We start from the raw sequence: 12510 nt of genomic DNA, 5'->3' as shown, positions 1-12510 counted from the left end.
ACAGTAAGTTGTGTTTTACAGTGTGTATACAGTAAGTTGTGTTTTACAGAAGAAGGCATAGCAGGAAATCTGCTGTAAGATCTTTAATATAATTGAAAACGGGATCTACGCTTAGATCTCGCCTCGTTACATCTAAACAGCTTGCCTTAGGTGCTAAACATGGTAAAACTGAACCCTGTCACAGAAGAAACTGCAAGTGTTGTAAAATGATCATGAGTAAGGACTCCATCACATCAAATGGCAAAAAGATCAAATCAGCCCCTGGTTGTTATAGTAACTATAGTTACTTTAGTAGCAATGTATTACTCACAATAAGGCTCAGAAGGAAAAGACCGCTTCCGTAAAACATTGTCTCTATTTCTCATGCCACTCACGCCATCCCCTTTTGAAGTTATTTAATTAATAAATCAGCTAAACCTCGATTTATACTGGGAACCCCGATTTGATCTCAAGAGTTTATATTCAAAGATTTTAGTGTAAATCAAAATATCCAGAATATCGGGTTATAACTATTTAAAATCCGCTTAAAATCCCAGTAAGCTGCAAAAGTAGCTGCAAAAGTAGCTGCAAAAGTAGCTGCAAAAGTAGCCGCGAAAGTAGCTGCAAAAGTAGCTGCAAAAGTAGCTGCAAAAGTAGCCGCAAAAGTAGTTGCTAAAGTAGCTGCAAAAGTAACTGCAAAAGTAGCCGCAAAAGTAGCTGCAAAAGTAGCTGCAAAAGTAGCTGCAAAAGTAGCTGCAAAAGTAGCTGCAAAAGTAGCTGCAAAAGTAACTGCAAAAGTAGCTGCAAAAGTAGCGGCAAAAGTAGCTGCAAAAGTAGCTGCAAAAGTAGCCGCAAAAGTAGCTGTAAAAGTAGCTGCAAAAGTAGCCGCGAAAACAGCCGCAAAAGTAGCTGCAAAAGTAGATGCAAAAGTAGCTGCAAAAGTAGCTTCAAAAGTAGCTGCAAAAGTAGCTGCAAAAGTAGCTGCAAAAGTAGCTGCAAAAGTAGCTGCAAAAGTAGCTGCAAAAGTAGCCGCAAAAGTAGTTGCAAAAGTAGTTGCAAAAGTAGTTGCAAAAGTAGCTGCAAAAGTAGTTGCAAAAGTAGCTGCAAAAGTAGCTGCAAAAGTAGCTGCAAAAGTAGCTGCAAAAGTAGCTGCAAAAGTAGCTGCAAAAGTAGCTGCAAAAGTAGCTTCAAAAGTAGCTGCAAAAGTAGCTGCAAAAGTAGCTGCAAAAGTAGCCGCGAAAGTAGCCGCAAAAGTAGCCGCAAAAGTAGCTGCAAAAGTAGTTGCAAAAGTAGTTGCAAAAGTAGCCGCGAAAGTAGCCGCAAAAGTAGCCGCAAAAGTAGCTGCAAAAGTAGATGCAAAAGTAGCTGCAAAAGTAGCTGCAAAAGTAGCTGCAAAAGTAGCTGCGAAAGTAGTTGCAAAAGTAGCTGCAAAAGTAGATGCAAAAGTAGCTGCAAAAGTAGTTGCAAAAGTAGCTGTAAAAGTAGCTGCGAAAGTGGCTGCAAAAGTAGCTGCAAAAGTAGCTGCAAAAGTAGCTGCAAAAGTAGCTGCAAAAGTAGCTGCAAAAGTAGCTGTAAAAGTAACTGCAAAAGTAGCTGCAAAAGTAGCTGCAAAAGTAGTTGCAAAAGTAGCTGTAAAAGTAGCTGCAAAAGTAGCTGCAAAAGTAGCTGCGAAAGTAGTTGCAAAAGTAGCTGCAAAAGTAGCTGCAAAAGTAGCTGTAAAAGTAACTGCAAAAGTAGCTGCAAAAGTAACTGCAAAAGTAGCTGCAAAAGTAGCTGCAAAAGTAGCTGCAAAAATAACCGCAAAAGTAGCTGCAAAAGTAGCTGTAAAAGTAGCTGTAAAAGTAGCTGCAAAACTAGCTGCAAAACTAGCTGCAAAAGTAGCTGCATCCCCCTGCCTAGTGCTTAGTGCCTATAATAAACAGTATACCTTATTGATAACCATAGTTACATTACCTTATTGGTATGCAGGGCCCTTAAGAATAAGCTAGTCCCCTAGTAATAACACAACTATAATAAGGAGAGCTAAGTCTGTAACAAAGAACAGCAATAGTGACAATACGGTTACCATGGTAATAGTGACAATACGGTTACCATGGTAATAGTGACAATACGGTTACCATGGTAATAGTGACAATACGGTTACCATGGTAATAGTGACAATACGGTTACCATGGTAATAGTGACAATACGGTTACCATGGTAATAGTGACAATACGGTTACCATGGTAATAGTGACAATACGGTTACCATGGTAATAGTGACAATACGTACCGTGTGTGTACTGTAACATTACGGAGCTGATAAGGGCTTATCTTTACAATCAATACACAGGGCATAATAGCAGCGGGAGCAGTAGCTTGCTACTACTACTACTAGCTAATAATTACAGTTTGTAAGGAGCTCTGCACCCAGTAGTCTGCTGTAATGGTCGATTATAAGAAATGGAGAAGCGAGGGTACCAGAATAGTGACAATACTGGTCGTCCTGACACGTGACAATACTGGCAGACTGTGCAGTTACCATGGTAATACTGGCAGACTGTGCAGTTACCATGGTAATACTGGCAGACTGTGCGGTTACCATGGTAATACTGGCAGACTGTGCGGTTACCATGGTAATACAGGCAGACTGTGCGGTTACCATGGTAATACTGGCAGACTGTGCGGTTACCATGGTAATACTGGCAGACTGTGCGGTTACCATGGTAATACTGGCAGACTGTGCGGTTACCATGGTAATACTGGCAGACTGTGCGGTTACCATGGTAATACTGGCAGACTGTGCGGTTACCATGGTAATACTGGCAGACTGTGCGGTTACCATGGTAATACTGGCAGACTGTGCGGTTACCATGGTAATACTGGCAGACTGTGCGGTTACCATGGTAATACTGGCAGACTGTGCGGTTACCATGGTAATACTGGCAGACTGTGCAGTTACCATGGTAATACTGGCAGACTGTGCAGTTACCATGGTAATACTGGCAGACTGTGCGGTTACCATGGTAATACTGGCAGACTGTGCCGTTACCATGGTAATACTGGCAGACTGTGCGGTTACCATGGTAATACTGGCAGACTGTGCGGTTACCATGGTAATACAGGCAGACTGGTCCACAAGCCCAGCTACATGACTTGTAGAGTGTATATATGAGTGTGTTCAGCAAACACACTTCCAAACAAAGAATATGAAGAATAAACAATAAAAGATGAGAAGAAAAGCGTAATCAATATTCAGAGACACATAGATTAGCGCTATTAGCACAGATTTATGTGTAAATGATTGCGAGATGTGCGCACGTGGTGCGTTGCGGCACGTGTCATGACATCACAACTAGTGACTGGCTGATTTGTTAAATAGTGTACACTGTAACGTTACAGGGACCTTAATAGTAGCGTGTACTGTAACGTTACAGGGACCTTAATAGTAGTGTGCACTGTAACGTTACAGGGACCTTAATAGTAGCGTGTACTGTAACGTTACAGGGACCTTAATAGTAGCGTGTACTGTAACGTTACAGGGACCTTAATAGTAGCGTGTACTGTAACGTTACAGGGACCTTAATAGTAGCGTGTACTGTAACGTTACAGGGACCTTAATAGTAGTGTGTACTGTAACGTTACACGGACCTTAATAATAGCGTGTACTGTAACGTTACAGGGACCTTAATAGTAGTGTGTACTGTAACGTTACAGGGACCTTAATAGTAGTGTGTACTGTAACGTTACAGGGACCTTAATAGTAGCGTGTACTGTAACTTTAGTCAAGTTTTACACTAAATCAAAGAACACAACAAGATAACATTAGGATCTAAAGAACACAACAAGATAACAGTGCATTATAGGGATTACTCTATTACACTGCAATAATACTACTTGTAAGGGACTACTACTATCGCTTACATTCCACCTGATAATAATATCTTATATAGTAGTTTATATAGTAGTTTATATACATAGTACAGTCAAATTTGACTGTACTAACAGTAATATATAGTAGTTTATATAGTAGTTTATATAGTAGTTTATATAGTAGTTTATATAGTAGGAACGAGTCGTTAGTGTGTTGTAAGATTATACCAAGACTACCGGGGACACTTAACGTATATCTAGTGTGTATCTCAACGTATATCTAGTGTGTATCTTAACGTATATCTAGTGTGTATCTCAACGTATATCTAGTGTGTATCTTAACGTATATCTAGTGTGTATCTCAACGTATATCTAGTGTGTATCTTAACGTATATCTAGTGTGTATCTCAACGTATATCTAGTGTGTATCTTAACGTATATCTAGTGTGTTTCTTAACGTATATCTAGTGTGTATCTTAACGTATATCTAGTGTGTATCTTAACGTATATCTAGTGTGTATCTTAACGTATATCTAGTGTGTATCTTAACGTATATCTAGTGTGTATCTCAACGTATATCTAGTGTGTATCTCAACGTATATCTAGTGTGTATCTCAACGTATATCTAGTGTGTATCTCAACGTATATCTAGTGTGTATCTTAACGTATATCTAGTGTGTATCTTAACGTATATCTAGTGTGTATCTTAACGTATATCTAGTGTGTATCTTAACGTATATCTAGTGTGTATCTTAACGTATATCTAGTGTGTATCTTAACGTATATCTAGTGTGTATCTTAACGTATATCTAGTGTGTATCTTAACGTATATCTAGTGTGTATCTTAACGTATATCTAGTGTGTATCTTAACGTATATCTAGTGTGTATCTCAACGTATATCTAGTGTGTATCTTAACGTATATCTAGTGTGTATCTCAACGTATATCTAGTGTGTATCTCAACGTATATCTAGTGTGTATCTTAACGTATATCTAGTGTGTATCTCAACGTATATCTAGTGTGTATCTTAACGTATATCTAGTGTGTATCTTAACGTATATCTAGTGTGTATCTTAACGTATATCTAGTGTGTATCTTAACGTATATCTAGTGTGTATCTTAACGTATATCTAGTGTGTATCTTAACGTATATCTAGTGTGTATCTTAACGTATATCTAGTGTGTATCTTAACGTATATCTAGTGTGTATCTTAACGTATATCTAGTGTGTATCTTAACGTATATCTAGTGTGTATCTTAACGTATATCTAGTGTGTATCTTAACGTATATCTAGTGTGTATCTTAACGTATATCTAGTGTGTATCTTAACGTATATCTAGTGTGTATCTTAACGTATATCTAGTGTGTATCTTAACGTATATCTAGTGTGTATCTTAACGTATATCTAGTGTGTATCTTAACGTATATCTAGTGTGTATCTTAACGTATATCTAGTGTGTATCTAACGTATATCTAGTGTGTATCTTAACGTATATCTAGTGTGTATCTCAACGTATATCTAGTGTGTATCTTAACGTATATCTAGTGTGTATCTCAACGTATATCTAGTGTGTATCTTAACGTATATCTAGTGTGTATCTCAACGTATATCTAGTGTGTATCTTAACGTATATCTAGTGTGTATCTTAACGTATATCTAGTGTGTATCTTAACGTATATCTAGTGTGTATCTTAACGTATATCTAGTGTGTATCTTAACGTATATCTAGTGTGTATCTTAACGTATATCTAGTGTGTATCTTAACGTATATCTAGTGTGTATCTTAACGTATATCTAGTGTGTATCTTAACGTATATCTAGTGTGTATCTCAACGTATATCTAGTGTGTATCTCAACGTATATCTAGTGTGTATCTCAACGTATATCTAGTGTGTATCTTTAACGTATATCTAGTGTGTATCTTAACGTATATCTAGTGTGTATCTTAACGTATATCTAGTGTGTATCTTAACGTATATCTAGTGTGTATCTTAACGTATATCTAGTGTGTATCTTAACGTATATCTAGTGTGTATCTTAACGTATATCTAGTGTGTATCTTAACGTATATCTAGTGTGTATCTTAACGTATATCTAGTGTGTATCTTAACGTATATCTAGTGTGTATCTTAACGTATATCTAGTGTGTATCTTAACGTATATCTAGTGTGTATCTTAACGTATATCTAGTGTGTATCTCAACGTATATCTAGTGTGTATCTTAACGTATATCTAGTGTGTATCTTAACGTATATCTAGTGTGTATCTTAACGTATATCTAGTGTGTATCTCAACGTATATCTAGTGTGTATCTTAACGTATATCTAGTGTGTATCTTAACGTATATCTAGTGTGTATCTTAACGTATATCTAGTGTGTATCTTAACGTATATCTAGTGTGTATCTTAACGTATATCTAGTGTGTATCTTAACGTATATCTAGTGTGTATCTTAACGTATATCTAGTGTGTATCTCAACGTATATCTAGTGTGTATCTTAACGTATATCTAGTGTGTATCTTAACGTATATCTAGTGTGTATCTTAACGTATATCTAGTGTGTATCTTAACGTATATCTAGTGTGTATATTAACGTATATCTAGTGTGTATCTTAACGTATATCTAGTGTGTATCTTAACGTATATCTAATGTGTATCTTAACGTATATCTAGTGTGTATCTTAACGTATATCTAGTGTGTATCTTAACGTATATCTAGTGTGTATCTTAACGTATATCTAGTGTGTATCTCAACGTATATCTAGTGTGTATCTTAACGTATATATCTAGTGTGTATCTCAACGTATATCTAGTGTGTATCTTAACGTATATCTAGTGTGTATCTCAACGTATATCTAGTGTGTATCTTAACGTATATCTAGTGTGTTTCTTAACGTATATCTAGTGTGTATCTTAACGTATATCTAGTGTGTATCTTAACGTATATCTAGTGTGTATCTTAACGTATATCTAGTGTGTATCTTAACGTATATCTAGTGTGTTTCTTAACGTATATCTAGTGTGCATCTTAACGTATATCTATTCTAGTTTAAAGTTTAAAATAAGGTTTTCAGTTCCTACAGTAAAATTATGCAGTAGTCGCCAGTTGGAATTTAAATTTGCTCAGTGATTGTCTGCAATATAACAATAGGTATTCAAGTTAGGAGAACACATTAACAGAATAATCTAATAAGAAGATATGAGATACGTATAGTCCGAGATATAACAATACTAGTACCCTTATGTCTCTGGAGCTATGTAAACGAGAGGAGTTACCATGGTTACAAGGCAATCGCACGACTGGAAATGTGTGATACATAAAACATCTAATACCATAATATTTAATGAGATGAAACCTAGACGTATCTATAATATATATATATTATATATTATATACATAGACGTATAGGGTGAATAATGAGCAATACAATGTAACAATACACACTATATATACAAAATGAAACGACCGGTTGAGTCAGACAAATGTTTCAATCATGATACAAAACCATATAATAGCACTATACAGATACAAGCTAAACTGGGCCCCGCTAAGTAAGGCACGCAATATATTAAGATAGAGCTGATATGATCACCTTTACAACAAGTGATGTAGTAACACAGTAGATACAGGCTAGCAGTAGCAGGTAATACGGTAAATAAGATGTACTGAAGTACACAGGATTAATAACGTGTAGCAAGTGTGCACTACTAGTGAAACTATTGAAACTAAGTTGAAGTGAGCTGCCTGTAGACTCATCACACCTTCACACGACATACACAAACGAACATACTCACAACAAACAGCTACATATCCTGTACATTTTGATTGTAACATGCAGTCTATAAATATAGTGTGGGTGTGTATAGTGGCACGCTTCTCTGTGTCGTATTCATATCGGCGGAGTGTGCTTGTAATCTGCAGTAAGACGCACTACGCGGGGTAGTGTCGCAAATCGTCGTTTGAATGTGGGACAATTTTGAAAACTTCACTGAGGTACTAGCAAAACTGCGCGTTTTGCTCTAGAAACACATTTTTTAAAAGATTTTACAGGCGTATCCTCTAAAATCACCCAATTTGTTCAATATTAGGGAGGGGCACCAAAAAAAGGGGAGCGCATTTTCAGGGGTGTTACCATAGTTACACTACTAGAAGTAAGTGTTACCATAGTTACACTACTAGAAGTAAGTGTTACCATAGTTACACTACTAGAAGTAAGTGTTACCATAGTTACACTACTAGAAGTAAGTGAGAGGTTGCCTCGTACAACAGAGAGCTTTTTACCTAGAATATCCTTTTAAGGTAGTGTAACATTACTATGGTAACTAGTGGTGTAACTATGGTAACTACCACTACTATTACTACTAAACTAAAGGCGGAAAGTACATAGAAATGTACATAAAACACTACAGTACTGTACGCATGACGGTAGAGCAGCAATCAGCATGTCTTTACATAATGAGAACATAATATTATATATAATATAATATGCATTAATTGCAATAGCCAAGCATAACAAGTCCGCACAAGTATCATTATACGCTGGCAACTTACTCTACAAGTACTTGTTACTCTACACTAACTAGTAGTGTAGCTACTGTTACTCTACAAGTACCTGTTACTCTACACTAACTACTCTACAAGTACTTGTTACTCTACACTAACTAGTAGTGTAGCCACTACTGTTACTCTACAAGTACTTGTTACTCTACACTAACTAGTAGTGCAGCCACTACTGTTACTCTACAAGTACTTGTTACTCTACACTAACTAGTAGTGTAGCTACTGTAACTCTACAAGTACTTGTTACTCTACACTAACTACTCTACAAGTACTTGTTACTCTACACTAACTAGTAGTGCAGCCACTACTGTAACTCTACAAGTACTTGTTACTCTACACTAACTAGTAGTGCAGCCACTACTGTAACTCTACAAGTACTTGTTACTCTACACTAACTACTAGTGCAGCCACTACTGTAACTCTACAAAGCTACAAGTACTTGTTACTCTACACTAACTAGTAGTGCAGCCACTACTGTTACTCTACAAGTACTTGTTACTCTACACTAACTACTCTACAAGTACTTGTTACTCTACACTAACTACTCTACAAGTACTTGTTACTCTACACTAACTAGTAGTGCAGCCACTACTGTAACTCTACAAGTACTTGTTACTCTACACTAACTACTAGTGCAGCCACTACTGTAACTCTACAAAGCTACAAGTACTTGTTACTCTACACTAACTAGTAGTGCAGCCACTACTGTTACTCTACAAGTACTTGTTACTCTACACTAACTAGTAGTGCAGCCACTACTGTTACTCTACAAGTACTTGTTACTCTACACTAACTACTAGTGCAGCCACTACTGTAACTCTACAAGTACTTGTTACTCTACACTAACTAGTAGTGCAGCCACTACTGTTACTCTACAAGTACTTGTTACTCTACACTAACTACTCTACAAGTACTTGTTACTCTACACTAACTAGTAGTGCAGCCACTACTGTAACTCTACAAGTACTTGTTACTCTACACTAACTAGTAGTGTAGCCACTACTGTAACTCTACAAGTACTTGTTACTCTACACTAACTAGTAGTGTAGCTACTGTAACTCTACAAGTACTTGTTACTCTACACTAACTAGTAGTGCAGCCACTACTGTAACTCTACAAGTACTTGTTACTCTACACTAACTACGGCCAGGTAGCGTAGTTGGTTGATCATCGGATTTGTAATCGTAAGATTGCGAGTTCGAATCCCACTGCCTGCCTAGTCGTGGGGTGAGCGTCGTTGACGCTCTGCTAAGGATCCCGAGTGGTCTATGTAGCCCCACGGTTCACTCAGCCGAATGCTCGAGAAATCGGGTGTGAGGGTTAAATGAGGAGCTGTGCTTGATCAACACAGCGAAGCCTCGGGCGAAGAAAGTGTGGCATAGTGCCTTAACCGTTGCTGGCCTTAGGAACGATCCTTCGGCTTCTTGTAAAGCTCTTCCTTGAAAGTGCTGGTTTACATTGTAATGCAGGTAATGCCGAAGTAAAATAACAAAGGTGGTCGACTCATTCGATGGCCTTGTTGCGTCGCAACGAATCCTCATAAGATAAGATAAGATAACTAGTAGTGTAGCCACTACTGTAACTCTACAAGTACTTGTTACTCTACACTAACTAGTAGTGTAGCCACTACTGTAACTCTACAAGTACTTGTTACTCTACACTAACTAGTAGTGCAGCCACTACTGTAACTCTACAAGTACTTGTTACTCTACACTAACTAGTAGTGCAGCCACTACTGTTACTCTACAAGTACTTGTTACTCTACACTAACTAGTAGTGTAGCCACTACTGTAACTCTACAAGTACTTGTTACTCTACACTAACTACTCTACAAGTACTTGTTACTCTACACTAACTAGTAGTGTAGCCACTACTGTTACTCTACAAGTACTTGTTACTCTACACTAACTAGTAGTGCAGCCACTACTGTTACTCTACAAGTACTTGTTACTCTACACTAACTAGTAGTGCAGCCACTACTGTTACTCTACAAGTACTTGTTACTCTACACTAACTAGTAGTGTAGCTACTGTAACTCTACAAGTACTTGTTACTCTACACTAACTACTCTACAAGTACTTGTTACTCTACACTAACTAGTAGTGCAGCCACTACTGTTACTCTACAAGTACTTGTTACTCTACACTAACTAGTAGTGCAGCCACTACTGTTACTCTACACTAACTAGTAGTGTAGCCACTACTGTAACTCTACAAGTACTTGTTACTCTACACTAACTAGTAGTGTAGCCACTACTGTAACTCTACAAGTACTTGTTACTCTACACTAACTAGTAGTGTAGCCACTACTGTAACTCTACAAGTACTTGTTACTCTACACTAACTACTCTACAAGTACTTGTTACTCTACACTAACTAGTAGTGCAGCCACTACTGTTACTCTACACTAACTAGTAGTGCAGCCACTACTGTTACTCTACACTAACTAGTAGTGTAGCTACTGTAACTCTACAAGTACTTGTTACTCTACACTAACTAGTAGTGTAGCCACTACTGTTACTCTACAAACACACACACTGACACACAGACACACAGACACACAGACACACAGACACACACACACAGACACACAGACACACAGACACACAGACACACAGACACAAACGAACAAACAAACGATCTTAGAAAGTGCGTACAACCGCTAAATATCACATTACTTTACACTAGCCTTATAGACACTCACTAACTGAAGTTTGCTTGAAATTATCTGCAATATCCACCAAGTTATAATGGAGGCACCACTGTTCACTATTCAGCGCTCTTTACTTTACACTAACTGAAGTTTGCTTGAAATTATATAAAACTGAGTAAAATAGTGGCATGTAAAAACTGAGTGTCAGTATATAAAACTGAGTAAAATAGTGGCATGTAAAAACAGAGTGTCAGTATATAAAACTGAGTAAAATAGTGGCATGTAAAAACAGAGTGTCAGTATATAAAACTGAGTAAAATAGTGGCATGTAAAAACAGAGTGTCAGTATATAAAACTGAGTAAAATAGTGGCATGTAAAAACAGAGTGTCAGTATATAAAACTGAGTAAAATAGTGGCATGTAAAAACAGAGTGCCAGTATATAAAACTGAGTAAAATAGTGGCATGTAAAAACAGAGTGCCAGTATATAAAACTGAGTAAAATAGTGGCATGTAAAAACAGAGTGTCAGTACATAAAACTGAGCAAAATAGTGGCATGTAAAAACAGAGTGTCAGTATATAAAACTGAGTAAAATAGTGGCATGTAAAAACAGAGTGTCAGTATATAAAACTGAGTAAAATAGTGGCATGTAAAAACAGAGTGTCAGTATATAAAACTGAGTAAAATAGTGGCATGTAAAAACAGAGTGTCAGTATATAAAACTGAGTAAAATAGTGGCATGTAAAAACAGTGTCAGTATATAAAACTGAGTAAAATAGTGGCATGTAAAAACAAAGTGTCAGTATATAAAACTGAGTAAAATAGTGGCATGTAAAAACAGAGTGTCAGTATATAAAACTGAGTAAAATAGTGGCATGTAAAAACAGAGTGTCAGTACATAAAACTGAGCAAAATAGTGGCATGTAAAAACAGAGTGCCAGTATATAAAACTGAGTAAAATAGTGGCATGTAAAAACAGAGTGTCAGTATATAAAACTGAGTAAAATAGTGGCATGTAAAAACAGAGTGTCAGTATATAAAACTGAGTAAAATAGTGGCATGTAAAAACAGAGTGTCAGTATATAAAACTGATTAAAATAGTGGCATGTAAAAACTGAGTGTCAGTACATAAAACTGAGTAAAATAGTGGCATGTAAAAACAGAGTGCCAGTAGATAAAACTGAGTAAAATAGTGGCATGTAAAAACAGAGTGTCAGTATATAAAACTGAGTAAAATAGTGGCATGTAAAAACAGAGTGTCAGTATATAAAACTGAGTAAAATAGTGGCATGTAAAAACAGAGTGCCAGTATATAAAACTGAGTAAAAAAGTGGCATGTAAAAACAGAGTACCAGTATATAAAACTGAGCAAAATAGTGGCATGTAAAAACAGAGTGTCAGTATATAAAACTGAGTAAAATAGTGGCATGTAAAAACAGAGTGCCAGTATATAAAACTGAGCA

The 12510-nt window shown here is 36.8% G+C and overlaps 1 protein-coding gene across 5 annotated transcripts in view; it reads right to left on the bottom strand.

Annotated features, from left to right (window-relative positions):
- LOC134820495 (atrial natriuretic peptide receptor 1-like) overlaps nt 1–384 on the bottom strand; it is a 31779-nt gene extending 31395 nt beyond the window's left edge. For all 5 annotated transcript variants that reach the window (XM_063830891.1, XM_063830894.1, XM_063830893.1 and 2 more), the window contains exon 1: nt 311–384. In XM_063830891.1, coding sequence (XP_063686961.1) covers nt 311–349 — 39 coding nt within the window. In that variant the 5' untranslated portion in view covers nt 350–384. The remainder of the gene's footprint in view (nt 1–310) is intronic.
- Between the last annotated feature and the right edge of the window lie 12126 nt (nt 385–12510).

Source organism: Bolinopsis microptera, chromosome 9, assembly GCF_026151205.1.
Source record: "Bolinopsis microptera isolate Bmic1 chromosome 9, MBARI_Bmic_1.0, whole genome shotgun sequence".
NCBI classification, from domain to species: Eukaryota; Metazoa; Ctenophora; class Tentaculata; order Lobata; family Bolinopsidae; genus Bolinopsis; species Bolinopsis microptera.
The sequence above is the reverse complement of the archived record's forward strand: the minus strand, read 5'-3'. Positions and strand labels throughout refer to the sequence as shown.